The sequence below is a fragment of the Lepidochelys kempii genome, chromosome 5, assembly GCF_965140285.1.
Source record: "Lepidochelys kempii isolate rLepKem1 chromosome 5, rLepKem1.hap1, whole genome shotgun sequence".
NCBI lineage: Eukaryota > Metazoa > Chordata > Testudines > Cheloniidae > Lepidochelys > Lepidochelys kempii.
Window position 1 is genome coordinate 45,337,718 of NC_136384.1, and position 20,611 is coordinate 45,358,328.

At 42.2% G+C, this 20,611-nt stretch overlaps 1 protein-coding gene across 4 annotated transcripts in view; it reads left to right on the top strand.

The window, feature by feature from the left end:
* The window catches only part of DMGDH (dimethylglycine dehydrogenase), a 75,562-nt gene that overhangs the window by 16,890 nt on the left and 38,061 nt on the right, over positions 1-20,611 (top strand). For all 4 annotated transcript variants that reach the window (XM_073344137.2, XM_073344136.2, XM_073344138.2 and 1 more), the window contains 3 exons: positions 1,975-2,073; positions 10,462-10,626; positions 12,150-12,354. In XM_073344137.2, the coding sequence (XP_073200238.1) occupies positions 1,975-2,073; positions 10,462-10,626; positions 12,150-12,354 (469 nt within the window). The remainder of the gene's footprint in view (positions 1-1,974; positions 2,074-10,461; positions 10,627-12,149; positions 12,355-20,611) is intronic.

Consider the following 20,611-nt stretch of genomic DNA (forward strand, 5'->3'; position numbering starts at 1 on the left):
GGAACAAAAGACTGATCAGGCAATGTTTGTACAAATAAAGGAAGACAGTACAAAGATTATGATATGAATTGAGAGCAAGCGAAATACATGTAAATAGCTAGAGAAAAATGAGCGTTTTAAGAGTTAAGATATAATTTATTTATTTCTTCATTTTATTGAGCAAAACAGTAGATTAGACCTTGAGGACTTAATTTTTAAGAAGTGATCAAGACATAAATTCATTGCAAAAACTGCAATAAAATTGCAGTAGGTTCCGGCTCAAAACAATTAAAACAAAGACTTTCAGATTGTGAACAATATGGAAGATACTTATGGATCCAAGCCTTAGTAACAAAAATAATTCACAGTAACCACCACTGTAATATTTATGTTTAGGTGGATGGTTTTCATAGGTTAGATTGTTTTCCACGGGTCTCTTTTTGGGGATAAGGGTTTATACTGTTGTATAAGTTTTAAAATACCAAAAAAGAGAAAATCCTCGTAATGAAAATTGGGAAACTACCGTTCCTTCAAAGTCATTGAATCTATCCCCCTGCAAGGGCAGAATAAAGTCCCTGGACAGAGCATTTCTAAGATATTGTTGAACTATTACCACTTTTGATCTTAGTGATGCTATATATGCTTCTTATGGCAAAGTATAAATTGTTATAGGAATAACATTAAAATTAAATTCAATACAAACAGAAAGATGTTTTTAAATAAAACCAAACCTGCTAGCCTTATTCATTTGAGTTCCATTGATTTGAAAACTTAAAGGCTTAAGAAAAATATACAATGCAAAGTAACTAGAGATGGCAAACTGAAAAATGTCAAAACTAAAAGTAGTTTTACGTATGTGCTTATTTGGAAAGTGTAAAGTGAAACTGTCCGCATTCTTGAAAAAATTATAAGAGGACTTTTAGGGAGACAGGATGTAATCACCTGTATTAGGATTCAGCCAGGATACCAGTGTTTATATCCCTCCTCTTGAAAACTCCATGATCTTTTTTATTATTTGTTTATATTTTATTGATTTTTTTCCTTCCAAAAATAAGAGAACAGACAAAAGAACAAAAAAGTGAAGGAAGGGAAGCAAGAAAAAGGACAAAAAGTGGTAGGGATAGGAAAGAAGAGCAACATCTCAGTTTCCAGCTAGCAGACATTAATCAAAGGTTTCTAAAAAGTTAGATCAAATCTTATCAAATGTGTCTGACGTCCCTCTTCTCTTAAACATTGGCTGTTTTTTAGCTGCTAGGTCAGCTAGCTTCTTGCGCCAAGCTTCTGTTCCTGGAGGCAGTCTGCTCTTCCACGTAAGCAGTGTAAGTCATTTGGCTGCAAGCTCTGCTCTACAGAACCAAGCTTTCTGTGAGTTGGAAAGTTTCTAAGATGATGGAATATATCCCAAAACACAGTTCTGAGAAGTAATTTTTCAGGAGGGATCCATTATTATATTAATCCTCTTGCCTTATTCTAACCAAAAGGATTTGGGATTGTCCCAAAATATGAGCCAGTGTGGCTCCGGGGGACCCACATCTCCAGCAGCAGTATATTTTGGCAAGGCCCATGTACTGTAGCCTATATGAAAGAACTATAGGAGTTTTAGAAACCACAGCTAGTTGGGAACTCAGTTTTATGTCTCATCCAAAAGATTTATGTAGAAAAATGAATAGTTTAAGCAAGGAATGAAACTATAGTAGAGAACAAGTACCACGGAAATATTGTGACTTGACTGATGAGAGAAGACAGTTGGAAAAACATCTGTGCATGGAAGGAGAGTGCTGGTAAACTACGAAACAATTTTTTTATAAATAAATTAATTAAATAAAAAGAACTGTTGGCTCCAGCCATGTGTTGCTTTTCTTTGTACAGCCATGTGTTGCTTTTCCTGACAGTTCCTTTTGAATAACATCTGGAAAAAAAGCTGCCCAGAAAGGGGAAGAGAAAACAATGCATTTCCAGAAATACTCATATGTTGTTTTTTGTTTCTTATTCAAGGCTGGGTTAACAACTTACTTTCATCCTGGAATAAATCTGAAGAAAATCCATTACTACAGCATCAAACTCTATGAAAAATTGGAGGAGGAGACTGGGCAGGTGAATTAAACACTTCAAAAATGTTAATTCAAATCAATATTAGTCATGCTAAAAAAACTATGGGGAGATTTAGAATGGATACATTGTGTGTGTGTGTGCGTGTGTGTGCGCACATGCGTATAAAGGGAGCTCTCATACCACAAGGGCTCACTTTATCTGAATGTCGTTTACTATTTGTATGTCTATCCTACATTCATTTTCTAGCATTTAACTCCAGAGTACTGTAGATGCTCCCCCACAATCCTTCTAACTCTTAAATAGAAAACAGATTTCAAAATTAAAACACTTATAACTGAGAAACCAAGCAGGCAAAGAGACTGCAGTATCATCTTTCTATTTGAGTTAAAACAGCATTCAGGAATGAGCAATCTGACAATTAGGCATTCCTGGTTTTAATTTAAATGATTTAATGCTGTCTGTAATTGAGAAGATTGCTGTAGTTCATCGTATCCATTTCAGAGCTGTGCTTCGCTTTGGTGACTATATAATTTTCTCCAGCCAACATTTTCCCTCCTTCATGTTTGACGCTGCAACAAACACAGTGATTCTCTCTCACTTTGCTAATCTGCCAATTTGATAATTCTCACAAAAAACCCTGTGGCCTTACCCTACTTTTCAGCAAGATTAAAGATGTTATCAGAATGCCAGAGTGAATTCTGCTATTACTAGATCTAATGTAGTACATGCACTCATATACCGGGAGGTATTAAAGCACAAATAGTTTAAACTAAGGCTGTCAGTTAATCATACTTAACTCACGCCATTAACTAAAAAAAATTAATTGTGATTAAAAAATTAATGGTGATGAATCACAGTTTTAATCCACTATTAAACAATAATAGAATACCAATTGACATTTATTAAATATTTTTGGATGTTTTTCTACATTTTCCAATATATTGATTTCAGTTACAACACAGAATACAAAGTGTACAGTTCTCACTTTATATTATTATTTTTATTACAAATATTTGCACTGTAAAAACGATAAATAAAAGAAATAGTATTTTTCAATTCACCTCATACAAGTACTGTAGTGCAATAGCTTTATAATGACAGTGAAACTTAGAAATGTAGAGTTTTTTTTGTTCTATAACTGCATTCAAAAATAAAACAATTTAATACTTTAGAATCTATGAGTCCACTCATTTCTTCTTCTTGTTTAGCCAATTGCTCAGACAAACAAGTTTTTTTATATTTATAGGAGGTAATGCTGTCTGCTTCTTGTTTACAATGTCACCTGAAAGTGAGGACAGGCCCTTTTGTAGCTGGTGTTGCAAGGTATTTATGTGCCGAATATGCTAAACATTTGTATCCCCCTTCATGCTTCGATCACTATCACCAGAGGACATGCTTCCTGTTGATGACACTCCTTAAAAACATAATGCGTTAATTAAATTTGTGACTGAACTCCTCAGGGAAGAATTGTATGTCTTCTGCTCTGTTTTACCCACATTCTGCCATATAGCTCACGTTATAGCAGTCTTGGACACAGCAAATGTTCTTCATTTTAAGAACACTTTCACTGCAGATTTAACAAAACACAAAGAAGGTACCAATGTGAGATTTCTAAAGACAGCTACAGCACTTGACCCAAGGTTTAAGAATTTGAAGTGCCTTCCAAAATCTGAGCGGGATGAGGTGTGGAGCATGCTTTCAGAAGTCTTAAAAGAGCCACACTCCGATACGGAAGCTAAAGAACCCGAACACCCGAAAAAGGAAATCAACCTTGTGCTGGTGGCATCTGAATCAGATGATGAAAATGCACATGCATTGATCCTCACTGCTTTGGATCGTTATTGAGCAAAACCCGTCATCATCCTATGGAATGGTGGTTAAAGCATGAAGGGACCTCTGAATCTTTAGCGCATCTGGCACGTAAATATCTTGCGACGCCAGCTACAACAGTGCCATGCGAATGCCTGTTGTCACTCTCTGGTGACATTGTAAACAAGAAGCGGGCAGCATTATCTCCTGCAAATGTAAACAAACTTGTTTGTCTGAGCGTTTGGCTGAACAAGAAGTAGGACAGAGTAGACTTGTAGACTCTAAAGTTTTACATTGTTTTTTTTTGGAGTGCAGTTATTTTTTTGTACATAATTCTACATTTGTAAGTTCAACTTTCATGATAAAGAGATTGCATTACAGTACTTGTATTAGGTGAATTGAAAAAAACAATTTATTTTCTTTTTTACAGTGCAAATATTTGTAATAAAAATAATATAAAGTGAGCACTGTACACTTTGTATTCTGTGTTGCAATTGAAATCAATATATTTTAAAATGTAGAAAACATCCAAAATATTTAAATACACAGTATTCTATTATTAACAGTGCGATTAATTATTTTAATCATTGACAGCCCTAGTTTAAACTACACTTGACAAAATAAATGACAAAAGCATGTTCCGTCGTATAATAGACTTCCTTTTTATTTCTGTGTCGTTGGTTATTCTCTAATTTTGCAGAAATTGGTAAATGACAGTGAGTCCTTTACACTTACGAGGCCCTATCATGCACCCATAACCTGTGCAAAGTGAGGGTCCTTCACACATGAATCACACCTCTCATGCACAGAAAGAAGGGTCAATCACCTCTGCAACAGCACCCACCCACCTTGCCCTGTATTCTGTGGAAGGCACTCAGTTGATACAGGAGTCATCTATATATGGAGGAGCTGGGCAGTGGGCAGGTTGAGTGTGGGGCAGGAGAGACATGCATTGTGCCTCCACTGGTCCTTCAGAGATTCTTCATGAAAGCTAATATCCTCCAAGTTTTATTAACTTTCTGCAGCCCCTTCTATGCAGTGGAGATACCCCTTAGAGTGGGAGGATTCCTCAGTTAGTCACCAGCTCAGTAATCTTTAGTGGTGCAGCTCCAATGGAGCCTTGCTGCAACAGAATGGAGAGGATAACTATTGCAGGGTCACAGAGTCGCCATGTGGATTGCCATGGCATCCCAGTAGTCGCTCAGCCTGTTTGCAAGGGGGTTAGCTCCATTTCCCAACAGAACAATTAGAAGAAGAAATCTTTGTGGGGTGGGGGTGATCGGGCCACAGTCAGTAATGTGAACAGGCACTTTCTAACTGGATTTAATTAATTCATTAAAATATCTTTATTTTTTCAGTAAAGATGTGTGGTCAGTTAACTTTTTATTGTTTATTTTGTAATATTGTCAATGTTTAAAATGCTGATTCTTATCCCTTTTGACTCAACTAGTTAGCCAAATTTAGGGCCCTGTGGATTGGTTCTGTTAGGAGGAGAAATTGATGATGGAGTCAGGTATCTTTGTACACTGTTAGCAAATAAACAGGACTGCATCAAAGTCCTGTTTCTTTGAACACTGTAGGAATCAGCCGCAGGAGACAGTTTCTCTGCTCACAGCTCTAGCCAAGCTCTCTTCAGCCAGCACACAGTGCAAAAACTCTTTCTGGGCTTTTCACAATGTTCCCATTGCTTATTCAAGCAGTCTCTGGTTCTTCCTTGCTGCCTTTTCTCTCATTTTCTCTGGTTTTTCTAGTTTCTCTCTGAGACATGAAAACCTTCACAAAACAGAAGCCAGTGAAACCCCTTTGCCCACATTTGCCTTGCACATGCCTTTAATTAGGCTGGTGACATGTGAATTGTTTGATGTGAATTGTTTCATAAAGGAGATTAATGGTTTCCTACAACTATCTTAAACGAAGGACAGTGGTTACATCCTCTGGTTTCAGAAAAGTTTACCCAGCTCATAATACTGATACTGAGATTATATTTGTATAGAATCATAGAATCATAGAATATCAGGGTTGGAAGGGACCCCAGAAGGTCATCTAGTCCAACCCCCTGCTCAAAGCAGGACCAATTCCCAGTTAAATCATCCCAGCCAGGGCTTTGTCAAGCCTGACCTTAAAAACCTCTAAGGAAGGAGATTCTACCACCTCCCTAGGTAACGCATTCCAGTGTTTCACCACCCTCTTAGTGAAAAAGTTTTTCCTAATATCCAATCTAAACCTCCCCCACTGCAACTTGAGACCATTACTCCTCGTTCTGTCATCTGCTACCATTGAGAACAGTCTAGAGCCATCCTCTTTGGAACCCCCTTTCAGGTAGTTGAAAGCAGCTATCAAATCCCCCCTCATTCTTCTCTTCTGCAGGCTAAACAATCCCAGCTCCCTCAGCCTCTCCTCATAACTCATGTGTTCCAGTCCCCTAATCATTTTTGTTGCCCTTCGCTGGACTCTCTCCAATTTATCCACATCCTTCTTGAAGTGTGGGGCCCAAAACTGGACACAGTACTCCAGATGAGGCCTCACCAATGTTGAATAGAGGGGAACGATCACGTCCCTCGATCTGCTCGCTATGCCCCTACTTATACATCCCAAAATGCCATTGGCCTTCTTGGCAACAAGGGCACACTGCTGACTCATATCCAGCTTCTCGTCCACTGTCACCCCTAGGTCCTTTTCTGCAGAACTGCTGCCTAGCCATTCGGTCCCTAGTCTGTAGCTGTGCATTGGGTTCTTCCGTCCCAAGTGCAGGACCCTGCACTTATCCTTATTGAACCTCATCAGATTCCTTTTGGCCCAATCTTCCAATTGGTCTAGGTCCTTCTGTATCCTATCCCTCCCCTCCAGCGTATCTACCACTCCTCCCAGTTTAGTATCATCCGCAAATTTGCTGAGAGTGCAATCCACACCATCCTCCAGATCATTTATGAAGATATTGAATAAAACCGGCCCCAGGACCGACCCCTGGGGCACTCCACTTGATACCGGCTGCCAACTAGACATGGAGCCATTGATCACTACCCGTTGAGCCCGACAATTTAGCCAGCTTTCTACCCACCTTATGGTGCATTCATCCAGCCCATACTTCCTTAACTTGCTGACAAGAATACTATGGGAGACCGTGTCAAAAGCTTTGCTAAAGTCAAGAAACAATACATCCACTGCTTTCCCTTCATCCACAGAACCAGTAATCTCATCATAAAAGGCGATTAGATTAGTCAGGCATGACCTTCCCTTGGTGAATCCATGCTGGCTGTTCCTGATCACTTTCCTCTCATGCAAGTGCTTCAGGATTGATTCTTTGAGGACCTGCTCCATGATTTTTCCAGGGACTGAGGTGAGGCTGACTGGCCTGTAGTTCCCAGGATCTTCCTTCTTCCCTTTTTTAAAGATTGGCACTACATTAGCCTTTTTCCAGTCATCCGGGACTTCCCCGGTTCGCCACGAGTTTTCAAAGATAATGGCCAGTGGCTCTGCAATCACAGCCGTCAATTCCTTCAGCACTCTCGGATGCAACTCGTCCGGCCCCAGGGACTTGTGCATGTCCAGCTTTTCTAAATAGTCCCTAACCGCCTCTATCTCCACAGAGGGCTGGCCATCTCTTCCGCATTTTGTGATGCCCAGCGCAGCAGTCTGGGAGCTGACCTTGTTAGTGAAAACAGAGGCAAAAAAAGCATTGAGTACATTAGCTTTTTCCACATCCTCTGTCACTAGGTTGCCTCCCTCATTCAGTAAGGGGCCCACACATTCCTTGGCTTTCTTCTTGTTGCCAACATACCTGAAGAAACCCTTCTTGTTACTCTTGACATCTCTGGCTAGCTGCAGCTCCAGGTGCGATTTGGCCCTCCTGATAACATTCCTACATGCCCGAGCAATATTTTTATACTCTTCCCTGGTCATATGTCCAACCTTCCACTTCTTGTAAGCTTCTTTTTTATGTTTAAGATCCGCTAGGATTTCACCATTAAGCCAAGTTGGTCGCCTGCCATATTTACTATTCTTTCGACTCATCGGGATGGTTTGTCCCTGTAACCTCAACAGGGATTCCTTGAAATACAGCCAGCTCTCCTGGACTCCTTTCCCCTTCAAGTTAGTCCCCCAGGGGATCCTGGCCATCCGTTCCCTGAGGGAGTCGAAGTCTGCTTTCCTGAAGTCCAGGGTCCGTATCCTGCTGCTTACCTTTGTTCCCTGCGTCAGGATCCTGAACTCAACCAACTCATGGTCACTGCCTCCCAGATTCCCATCCACTTTTGCTTCCCCCACTAATTCTACCCGGTTTGTGAGCAGCAGGTCAAGAAAAGCACCCCCCCTAGTTGGCTCCTCTAGCACTTGCGCCAGGAAATTGTCCCCTACGCTTTCCAAAAACTTCCTGGATTGTCTATGCACCGCTGTATTGCTCTCCCAGCAGATATCAGGAAAATTAAAGTCACCCATGAGAATCAGGGCATGCGATCTAGTAGCTTCCGTGAGCTGCCGGAAGAAAGCCTCATCCACCTCATCCCCCTGGTCCGGTGGTCTATAGCAGACTCCCACCACTACATCACTCTTGTTGCACACACTTCTAAACTTAATCCAGAGACACTCAGGTTTTTCTGCAGTTTCGTACCGGAGCTCTGAGCAGTCATACTGCTCCCTTACATACAGTGCTACTCCCCCACCTTTTCTGCCCTGCCTGTCCTTCCTGAACAGTTTATAACCATCCATGACAGTACTCCAGTCATATGAGTTATCCCACCAAGTCTCTGTTATTCCGATCATGTCATAGTTCCTTGACATCACCAGGACCTCCAGTTCTCCCTGCTTGTTTCCAAGGCTTTGTGCATTTGTATATAAGCACTTGAGATAACCTGTTGATCGCCCCTCATTGCCAGTATGAGGCAGGAGCCCTCCCCTCACAGACATTCCTGCCTGTGCTTCCTCCCGGTATCCCGCTTTCCCACTTACCTCAGGGCTTTGGTCTCCTTCCCCCGGTGAACCTAGTTTAAAGCCCTCCTCACTAGGTTAGCCAGCCTGCTGGCAAAGATGCTCTTCCCTCTCTTCGTAAGATGGAGCCCGTCTCTACCCAGCACTCCTCCTTCATGGAACACCATCCCATGGTCAAAGAAACCAAAGCCTTCTCTCCGACACCATCTGCGTAGCCATTCGTTGACTTCCACGATTCGACGCTCCCTACCTAGGCCTTTTCCTTCCACGGGGAGGATGGACGAGAACACCACTTGCGCCTCCAACTCCTTTATTCTTCTTCCTAGAGCCACATAGTCCGCAGTGATCCGCTCAAGGTCATTCTTGGCAGTATCATTGGTGCCCACGTGGAGAAGCAGGAAGGGGTAGCGATCCGAGGGCTTGATGAGTCTCGGCAGTCTCTCCGTCACATCACGAATCTTAGCCCCTGGCAAGCAGCAGACTTCTCGGTTTTCCCGGTCAGGGCGGCAGATAGATGACTCAGTCCCCCGGAGGAGAGAGTCCCCGACCACCACCACCCGCCTTCTCCTCTTGGGGGTGGTGGTCGTGGAACCCCCAACCTCAGGACAGCGCATCTCATGCCTTCCAACCAGCAGAGTCTCCTTCTGCTTTCTCGCCCCAGACATATCATCTGGTCCACTCTCCGCAACGATACCTGTGGAGAGAACATGAAAGCGGTTAGTTACCTGTGTCTGTGTTACTGGAACCCGGACATTCCGCTTACCTCTTCTGGAGGTCACATGTTGCCAAGCTTCTTCACTAGCCTCTTGGCTCCTCTGTGCAACCTGCTCTATATCTGTAGAGCTTTGTGCCCCTAGAAGCCTATCCTGAGTTTCGTCCAGGAAATCCTCAGTTTCCCGTATGCAACGCAGGGTTGTTATCTGTTGCTCCAGACCTTCAATCTTCTCTTCCAATATGGAGACCAGCTTGCACTTTGTACAGACAAAGTCGCTTCTGTCCTGTGGAAGAAAGACAAACATGGCACATCCAGTGCAGGTCACAACAGCTGAACCCCCCCCTTCCATATCACCTTCCTACTATGAGCTTCCTCAGAGCAGTTTGCAAGACGTAAGCCTCACTGGGCTCCCTCCAGGCGAACTCCCAGGCAAACTCCTGCTGTGTGCTGCTCTGCTGTCCCCGCTGCTCAGCTGGTTCGCGAAGCTCTGGCTATTTTTAAACAGCCAGGCTTCCCTGTCGCAAACAAACAGACACCCTACTGCCCGCCCCCTGCAGTTTATAAGATACTAAACATTTACTTTTAAATTTATCTGATCTATTTTTGAAAATGCATAAATAGGTGGAATAAAGCCCACAAAGTTGGCTCATTAATCCAATCTTAGAGGTTCAAAATTAACAGAGAATAATGAAATACGATACAGAGACTCTTTTTTTTTTTACAGCTTATTTTGAAGGTAGTGTACATTTAAGTAATATGCTCGCTCAGCTTAGTTAGGCTTTTATGTGGTTACAAATTGTTCCTTACTCCCCCCAGTTCTACATTTGGGGCCTGATCCTTCAAGGGGATTTAGGGCTTGTGGTCACCAAAGTCAATGGCAAAACTCCCATTGACTTCACTGGTGTAGGATCAGGCATTTAGACAGGGATGAGACAAAGTCCTAGTGATAACTCATTCATTTATTTTTGCTATCCGTGTTTTAGGCTGTGGGGTTTCATCAGCCAGGCAGCATCAGAATTGCTTCCACCCCTACTAGAGTGGATGAATTCAAGTACCAAATGACGCGAGCTGGTTGGCATCCAACAGAGCAGTATCTTATTGGGCCTGAGAGAATACAAGAGCTGTTTCCCATATTGAACATGGAGAAGGTAAAGAATAACATTTTGTGAAAACAACTTTCCTTGCAGTTAAATGTTGGACTTTCAAAGACATACTGTAAATCCAGGGCCTGATTCTCTTGTGCACTAAGGCCCTTAGTATAAAGGCTTTCGGCTCAAGCAGTATAAAGGGACTTAGTATAAACAAGAATGAGCCACCTCCCCATGTGATTCTATTAAGGCAACATTAACAGGATCCTCTGGGGGAGTTTCTATTGCGTGGGAGAGTAAATTCGGGAAGAAAGAAAAACACAGAGCCTGTTCAGGACACAGAGCCGAGACTCAGATCCAGGTATTCTAGGAGAAAGCTCAGCAAAGGCAAATATGAAGGTTAAGGTTGGCATATTGTTTCTATTCTAAACCCCCTTGTTTAGTAGCTCAGAATTAGGCTTGGCAGAATTTGATTTTTACTTTTTTATAATTTTGCTGGGTAATATAAATGTTTATTTTTAAACAATTTTTATTTTTATCAATTTAAATTTTCACAGTTGCAGGAAATTGGGACGCATCAGACAGTTGGGGGCATCTGACAGTTAGGGGTAGCTGACAACAGACACTGAGATTTAAAAAGTGACAGCTTTATAACTGAAAACACAAATTGTCAACATCACATGTCAAGATATACAAAGTAAATATCCTTAAATCAAATTTTAATAAGTTCTCAAGCAGCACTTTTCTTTCTTTGCCATCTGTACGTTTCTGTTATCATAAGTGGAAATATTTTTTCATTGGTTTGTATGTGTATGGTGAAATCCGTGTTTACTAACATTTACTGATAAAAAATCTAATCCTCCCAAGCCTACTCATAATGAAGCAGTGCTGTCATGGAGTAGGATATGAGATTGATACTGGAGATCAAGAGCCAGAGTGGAGGCATAGGGCTTCTGTGTGGATGGCTCCCTTCAGGTACCTTGGGATTTGCATAGATCCTAGGAATTCACTGGACTTGTGAGCAAGAACTGCAGCCCATTCTGTAGAAGCAAAATCATTTTTCTAGTGGAACAATTCAAGGGAACTCCATGTGGTGAGATTTGAGAAGATTTCCTCCCATTAACTCCCTCCTCGCTGGTTTTCCCATGAGAGGGGGTTATCAGGGCCATTATTTTAATTTTTAAAATGTGGTAAATGTTTTAACAGCTATCATAGATTTTCATGGGATGAGAAATGATCATACTCATTTTAAAATGTGCAAATGATCTAAACCTTCTGAATGTTACTACTTATGTTGAATTGTCTGAAACCCTTTATGAGATTTTTGGAAGACATTTGACACATTCTGTTCATTTGGGTTTCTTTCTGAAATCTTCACCCTTGGCCTCTATCTCTATGATCACAGATAGATTCTGATGCTGGAGAATCACACTTCCATAGGACAATTAAGTTAGCCCGCTGAAGTCTTGATAATATAATATGCTTTTAAAAATTTTTTCAGTTGACTCAAGAAATTCAGTTTAATATGAGATGCAATGAAAGCAGCAAATTTAATTTGAATTAATCTTGTGTGGTCCACTTAGGTTTTAGCTGGCCTGTATAACCCCGGAGATGGTCATATTGATCCCTATTCTCTCACTATGGCCTTGGCTGCAGGAGCCAGGAAATATGGTGCCCTGTTAAATTACCCAGTCCAAGTGACAAATCTGAGCCCTAGATCAGACGGGACCTGGGAAGTTGAAACTCCAAATGGAATAATTAGAACAAACAGAATTGTGAATACAGCAGGTAAGAATTAAAAAATACTTTGATACCTTTTAAAGTTTAAAAACTAACTGGTATAAGATCAAGAAACTCAGACTAAGCAGTAGTACTCTACTATTTGTCTTGTAGTAACATGTGCAATATGTTTTCTAGTAACTCTCTAGTTCCTGGTGAACCCATAAAACCCATGATTTGGTATCAGGCTGTCCTGATTTTTTTTAATGGGCTCTTGCTTCTCAATAACATTGTGGAAACTGAGTGCTTAGTGGAAGAAATACCTTTCAATTATCCCTGACTAGACATTGTTATTATTTATTATTTGTATGGAACAAAAACATTAATAACATTTCTTCTCTCTCTCTTTCTCCTGTGTGTCTCCAACAAAATACTACGGGTCAGACTATCCCATTAGCTTTTACAAGACAATCTGGTGGTCTGGGTTGGGGTGGGTGGAAGGGATAAAATGCTACCTCTGCAGTATTGTCCCCTCTCCTTAAAATTATGGAACCCCACATGGGTGCTCCTTGGGAAACAAGCTGGAATGATCAGATGGGGGTGTGGCAGGGAGTGAAGGGCTGGCTGCTCTCCATTATATCTTTCCTCAGAGACCTATAGGGGTGCAGCAAATAAGATAATACTGATCCTTTCAGTTTTATCTTACTCTGTGTTGCCCTCAGATGTGAAATTGCACTCCCATATCTTGGAAGGGGAGGATTTTTACTGTTTATTTGACTGGTAGGTTAAATGTCCCCTTTTTAACAATATATTTTTATGCTCTAGAAATATTAAGTTAAAATGATTTGTATTTATTTTCCTCTGTATGTAACTTCTAACCTTCACTGTATTAAGTATTAATTATTCAATATTAAGCAGTATGTAAAAAACTCTCCTTATTATATGTGGGTAGTAACACTGCATTTTTTAGTATGATTGCCCTATACTTGCCATTATAAGATCCTGTGTTCGGTTGCTTCTAACTTTGCCAAACGTTAATCTTTGGGCTGAAATTTTCCATGCCTGGTGGCTGTTTCAGGTTGATTTTTTTTTTTTAAATTTCTGCCAAAACTGTTCAGCCATTTCAAAGAACGAGGCTAGGAAAAAATAAATTGTTTTGACCATGTTAAATTCTTGAGACCTTTTCTTTGAACAGTTCTAGTGCCCCCATGCTTTGGAGAAGAAACTTTAAATTTGGCAGGGAGTGGCCTCTGTGTCAGGGATGTGCCTTTTGCCTGTGAAAATCCACCCAAATTTGGCCAAGTTATAAGCCTTTGAAAAAGAGACGCAGCAGAGTTTAACAGGTAAAATCTCCAAAGATTTCATCCTCAGAGTGTGCCTGAACCTCTCACAGATCCTAGTGTTGACCAGACTGCATATGCATCAGCCTAAGGCTATGGGGACTCAGAAGGACTGCTTCCAGCTGCTCCAGGCTAGGGTGACCATATGCCCATTTTGGCCTGGACAGTCCCCTTTTTAAGCCCTGTCCTGACCGTCCCAACTCTTTTGGCAAAAGTGGGTATTCGTCCTGTTTGCTCTTGCCCACGTGATCAGTTGACAAGAGCAAACAGACAAATACCCACTTTTGCCAAAAAAGGGGGGTGTGGTTTGGAGGAGGTGAGCAGGGATGCCAGCCTCTTGCAGGGAGGGGAGGCAGGGCTCCAGCACGGGGCAGGTAGGGTTTCAGCAACTAGCAATCCCAGCCCAACGGGGGATGGGCCTCAAGCAAGTGCTCAGTCCGGCAGTGTGCAGGGGGGGAGGGCTTATGCCAGCCCCGTGCGGGCGGGGGGGGGCAGTGCTTGGGCCAGCCCTGTGCGGTGACATATGGTCATCCTAGGCCAGGCATCAGCACTGGGAGAAGGGAGTGAGTCCCCACAACCCCCCAGGCCACGTGAAGGAGGAAGCTCTCTGATTCACATACAGAAGGGGACAAAAGCTGAACCAAGAGGGAGGGAGAGAAGTAAATGGGAATAAGGACTCTGGTGAGATTGGGACTGCAGTGAGGGAGAAACTGAGGAGGAGCTGAACAGGAGAGACTGGTACTGGTTGGGCAAGGAGATGGAGACTGGGAGCTGAAGGTGAGGAAGAAGGGAGGCTGCAACTGGGAGTCAGAGGGTGGGAAGGGGAGGCTGGGGCTTTTTGAGCAAAGAGACTGGGCCTGGGTGCTATATAGTCAGCTGACTGGGTGTGTAAGCCAGTGAGTTGGCTGTGGGGAGCACCGATATTGCAGGAGCAAGTGGCATGGGGCAGGCGGGAGGGGGAGAAGACTGGGACTGTCTGGACAGGAAAACGGACTAGGGGCAATGGGGGGCAAAGGGGATGGGGGAAGGAGAGACAGATCTGACATGGAGATGGAGTGTGGATGAAGAACTGGGACTGGCTTGGCAAAGGCACTGGACAAGGAGAAGGTGGAGTTGGAGACTGAGATTGTATGAGAAACTTGGGATGGAAGACTGGAAGTCAGTGGAGGTGGGGGGAGAGGCAGATAGGATGAGGAGCCAGGAACAGGGGAGTTGGCATTGACTAGGTAAGGAGACTGTGAACAAGGTGTTGGGGCAGGAGGGAGGAAGAGGGACAGGGTGTGGAGAGAGACTGGGAGTGGCAGGGAGATTGAGGCTCAGACAATGAGCCCAGAGGGGAAAAGTAGGACTGGCTGTGCAAGGAGACTGACTGAGATGAGAAGCCTGAGGAGTGAAGATTGGGATTGAATGAGCAAGGAGAATGGAACTGGGAGAAGGAGCCAAGGGTGAGAAAGAGACAAGGAACAAGTTAGAGGGGATGGGGCAGGAGGGGTCAAGCTTGATGAAAATAGGCAGCAGTGTCTGTGTCCGCTACAGAGCTTGGAATGGAATTCAAGATTCCTGAGTCCGCTGTCAGCAAATTCCTCTGCTGTCAGCAAATATCTGTGAAGACCAGTGGTAAAGTGTATGTTTCATCCCCCTCTACTATTGATATTACTATCAATTACTCCCTTCGCTTAAGCAGCAGAGGTTTGTGTGGTGGATCTAAAAGGTTCCAACCCCGCTGATGGCTGAGGTGGATGTCATATGATGCCACATGATGGAATTTCTGTTTTTTCTATTTTTAAAAAGTCCTATGCAAGTATATACAGGAAAACTGCATTAAAAGAACATTATTAAGGTTGCAAAGTCAAGCACTCAAAAGTTTGGATATGCCAGAATTAAGGTGGTTCTTCCAACTGCTGTTAGGCCCCCTTGTGCACAGAACGCCACTAGCCGTCACCTTCAGCCCCCAACTAAAACCCCTCCAACGCATTATTAAGGATCTACAACCTATCCTAAAGGATGACCCAACACTCTCACAAATCTTGGGAGACAGGCCAGTCCTTGCCTACAGACAGCCCCGCAACCTGAAGCAAATACTCACCAACAACCACATACCACACAACAGAACCACTAACCCAGGAACTTATCCTTGCAACAAAGCCCGTTGCCAACTGTGCCCACATATCTATTCAGGGGACACCATCACAGGGCCTAATAACATCAGCCACACTATCAGAGGCTCGTTCACCTGCACATCCACCAATGTGATCTATGCCATCATGTGCCAGCAATGCCCCTCTGCCATGTACATTGGTCAAACTGGACAGTCTCTACGTAAAAGAATAAATGGACACAAATCAGATGTCAAGAATTATAACATTCATAAACCAGTCGGAGAACACTTCAATCTCTCTGGTCACGCAATCACAGACATGAAGGTCGCTATCTTAAAACAAAAAAACTTCAAATCCAGACTCCAGCGAGAAACTGCTGAATTGGAATTCATTTGCAAATTGGATACTATTAATTTAGGCTTAAATAGAGACTTGGAGTGGCTAAGTCATTATGCAAGGTAGCCTGTTTCCTCTTGTTTTTTCCTACCCCCCCCCCCAGATGTTCTGGTTTAACTTGGATTTTAACTTGAAGAGTGGTCAGTTTGGATGAGCTATTACCAGCAGGAGAGTGAGTTTGTGTGTGTATGGGGGTGGGGGGGATGTGAGAACCTGGATTTATGCAGGAAATAGCCCAGCTTAATTGTCATGCACATTGTGTAAAGAGTTATCACTTTGGATGGGCTATCACCAGCAGGAGAGTGAATTTGTGTGGGGGGGTGGAGGGTGAGAAAACCTGGATTTGTGCTGGAAATCACTTTAGATAAGCTATTACCAGCAGGACAGTGGGGTGGGAATAGGTATTGTTTCATATTCTCTGTGTATATATAAAGCCTGCTGCAGTTTCCACGATATGCATCTGAAGAAGTGAGCTGTAGCTCACGAAAGCTTATGCTCTAATAAATTGGTTAGTCTCTAAGGTGCCACAAGTCCTCCTTTTCTTTTTGCGAATACAGACTAACACGGCTGTTACTCTGAAACCTGTAATAATCTTTAATGCCATTACTGCCTGCTATACTGTAGAGGACTGTGGACCTGCTCTGGGGGTGAATCAGAGTTGTATAGTAAATGGGACTGTTTTTGGTAGGACTCCAGCCTCATTTGTTGCAGAAGTTGGAAACTGAAATGAATGAAGCAGGGGATTGCAGGAAAAGAAAGGATAGTCGCATAAATAAGAACACTTAGTGCTGTCCTGGGGAACTGGATTCTATCCCTGCCTCTGCCATAGAATTCCTGTGTGATGCTGAGCAAGTCACTTAAGCCAAACTTCTTAGACCTGGTCACTATTTGTATGTTCCTCATTTTCTGGTAGCCCAGCTTGAAAACCTGGAGCTTGATTTGCAGAAGTGCTGAGCTCCCACATCTGCACTGAAGTAAATGGGAGCTGTGCTTGAATATATGAAGTTCTATACAATGCCAAGTATTCTGCAAAATCAGGTCCTAGATAGCTCAGATTGGACACAAAATTGTAAATTTTTTTGCCTTAGTCAGACTGTGCATCAGATCTCCATCTGTAAAAGGGAGATAATACCATACCTCCTCTTCACAGTGGTGTTGGGAAGATAGGTTAATTAATGTGTGTGAAGCACTCAGATACTATAACGATGACCACAACAGAAAAACCAATGAGGTAATTAATTCTGTATTTAGAGCAGGGTTTGAATTCATGTAGTAAAGAAAGCCAATGGCCACACTTTGAACAATGAGAAAAAATATTGAAGCTGCTCATTAATAGAGCTCCATCCATCTTGTGTGTAGTATCTCACTGATGAGCACACCAGTGCCAAGGCAAACGCTATATTATGAACAGGACTATGCACAGCAAGGAGGTAACAAATTTCCTACTGATCTGCATAGCTGCAGCCTATGACTCTCCTTTCCTGGGAGGCTTTGTTTCTGCCCCAGCAGGAGGTGTGACATGGGAAACCAAAGACTACATCTACAGCGTACAGGAATTGTGGTATCTCTACACTTCCTGGAGGACTTAGTCTATGCACACTGTGTGCTGAATAAGATGGGACCAGTAAAAAAAAAAGTTTCTGATCATTTAATTAGAGACTGTATCATATTTAAGGTTCCACAGACAACATTGATACTGGTATTTTCTATCTTTTGAGCACTTGACTTTGCAACCATAATAACGTTCTTTTAACATAGTTTTCAGTGTAATTGTGTATGGAGTGATGGGACTGCCTACAACAGCATGTGGCCCATCAGCAATTGATAGCAGCAAAAATCCCCAATGGCCAGAGATGGAAACACTAAGTCAGGAGAGCTCTGAGTGTCAGCGAATTTTTTCCCAGGTATCTGCCTGGTGGGTCTAACTCAGTGGTTCTCAGCTCTTCCAGACTACTGTACAGGAGTTGGATTTGCCTTGCATACCCCCAAGTTTCACCTCACTTAAAAACTACTTGCTTACAAAATCAGACATAAAAATACAAAAGTGTCACAGCACATTATTACTGAAAAATTGCTTACTTTCTCATTTTGTCTGTATGAAATTTTAGTTTGCACTAACTTCACTAATGTTTTTTATGTAGCCTGTTGTAAAACTAGGCAAATTTTAAAAAAAAGTTGATGTACCCCCTGGAAGACCTCTATGTACCCCCAGGGGTACACGTACCCCTGGTTGAGAACAAGTGGTCTAACTGATCACCATATTTGGGGTCGGGAAGAAATTTTCACCCAAGTCAGATTGGCAGAGACCTTGAGGGTTTTTTTCCTTGCTATGCAGCATGGGGCATGGATCACTTGCAGGTTTAAACTAGTATAAATGGTGAATTCTCTGTAACTTGAAGTCTTTAAACCATGATTTGAGGACTTCAGTAACTCAGCCAGAGGTTAGGGGTCTATTTCAGGAGTGGGTGGGTGAGGTTCTGTGGCATGCAGTGTGCAGGAGGTCAGACTAGATGATCACAATGGTCCCTTCTGACCTTAAAGTCGTCTATGAGTAAGTAAACACACATAACTTTATAACCTTGTACATGTTTTATCTTATGTCAAGTATCAAGAACACTGGGAATGAAGGGTTTTTCAGGCCTCTGACAAGTTCTGTCCCTCCCTGTCATCCTGTTCTTCCTCCCTTTATCTCTCACTGTCTTCCTTAGAGGATACCATGTTTTCTTCCCTTCCATTCTGTGCTTTTCCAGCTCATCCAGTTCTGCTTCAAAATGGTTTTACTCTTTCTTAATCAAACACATGCAGCCTGGCACTAGAACTGGATGAAACATGGGATTTCCAGTTTATGGGAAATACTGCTATTTCAAAATTTGAATATGGTCTGAATTGGGCTAAAACCAAATTTATCAAAATTTCCTGCTAACTGGAACTTCCCCAAAAAATTCATTTCAGAAACACTGACATAGTATTGTATTTCCGAAACTAAATATGCTCCCCTGACCCCAACAGCTGCTGAGCAAGACTGTCATGCTTGGGAAATTGTCATTATTGCCCAGGCAAGTGGCAGGAAACCCTTCTGCTGGAATCCTGCCTTTGATTTGCCAAAAGTTCGCTGGACCCGAGATGTTTCCATGAAACCTGTTGGGTGTTCTACAAATCGTTATTTTCCAGTAGAACTCTGTTTTATCGGAAAACTTCTGACCAGCTCTTCCTGGCACCTTTGGATCTCTGATATGCTCCAGAATCTTTTCCCCTGGCTGTCAAGTTCCAGACTTCCCTTGTCATCATTCTCAGAAGTTTTGAAGGCAGTGGGAGCTGCTGGGTGCTCAGCATTTTGGTAATCAGACCACTTACATGTCAAACTTCAGGCACCCATTTTCTGAAAACTTGGCATTAGAGCATATTGATGAAGTTTGCACATTTAATAACTTTCCTTATATTTTATAGTGTGATTGGCATCCTTTTGGTTGTGTTGTCAATTGTCATTATATACAGCTTTCCTCACAACTGCTTTCCAGAGGTTATCATTATTTGTAAAGCCAATCTGCAGCCTTGTGAAATCTCTTAGGCTTTTTCATTTGCTTTGATAACTTATTAATCCAAAGATATGCTTGGCTAAGCCTAATTCTAATGTACAGCTAAGTGTTCAGCCAAACGCTGAACATTTAAAGTTGATATTGCTTAACATTCTACGTCAGAGTATGCAACCACTACTATGACCGGTGTATGCTATTAACTTTCTTTCAGCCACCATTCACTCTTCATTTCAACCCCAGCCCTTCAAATCATTACTGTTAATTTTGATGCCGGCCATGGCTAGACTCATGTTGCTAACTCAAAGCACAGCAGGGTTAATCACAGAGCTATCTGCTCTTTTTTTGGGCACAGTCAACATTTGCTGTGGAACTGGAATGAACAAGTTTAAACCAACTTGAAGCTGTTCCACTTGTGAGTTTTCTATTTTTAAATAAGCAGGTCCCTAATGAATAATCCCTGACATAAACTAACTGGTGTTGAACTTGCTGAGGAGGCTAGCAGTGTATTTATAATAGAGTTATTAATAAAACCTGAAGAAATGGTGATTTTATTTTAGATATGCATACTGCATATACAGATATTTGACCTCACAGCAGTTGTTCCATTTTACAACTGTTTGGGAATGTACTTAGAAATGGAACATTTAGTTTTTTTTAATTGAGTTATTTTTTCTTTTACAATATCTTACCAGACTACCTGCTTGTAAATTTGCCAAACAATACTAACGCTAAATATTTCGCTCTGAGATGTTTTTAATCACTTTGATGTAGAAAAATTCTAAAGGTATAAATTATGCTTTTGCTTTAGCTATCTCTCCCATGAGAGGGGGAGTTTACCATCTGCTTCCAGTTAGAATTTTTTTTCGGAGAGCACACTCTTTCTTTAAGACTTTTTTTTTTTTTGCACACAGTTGAGAATTTTTAGGCACAGAACCAGTGATGGATCCCAGCTGTT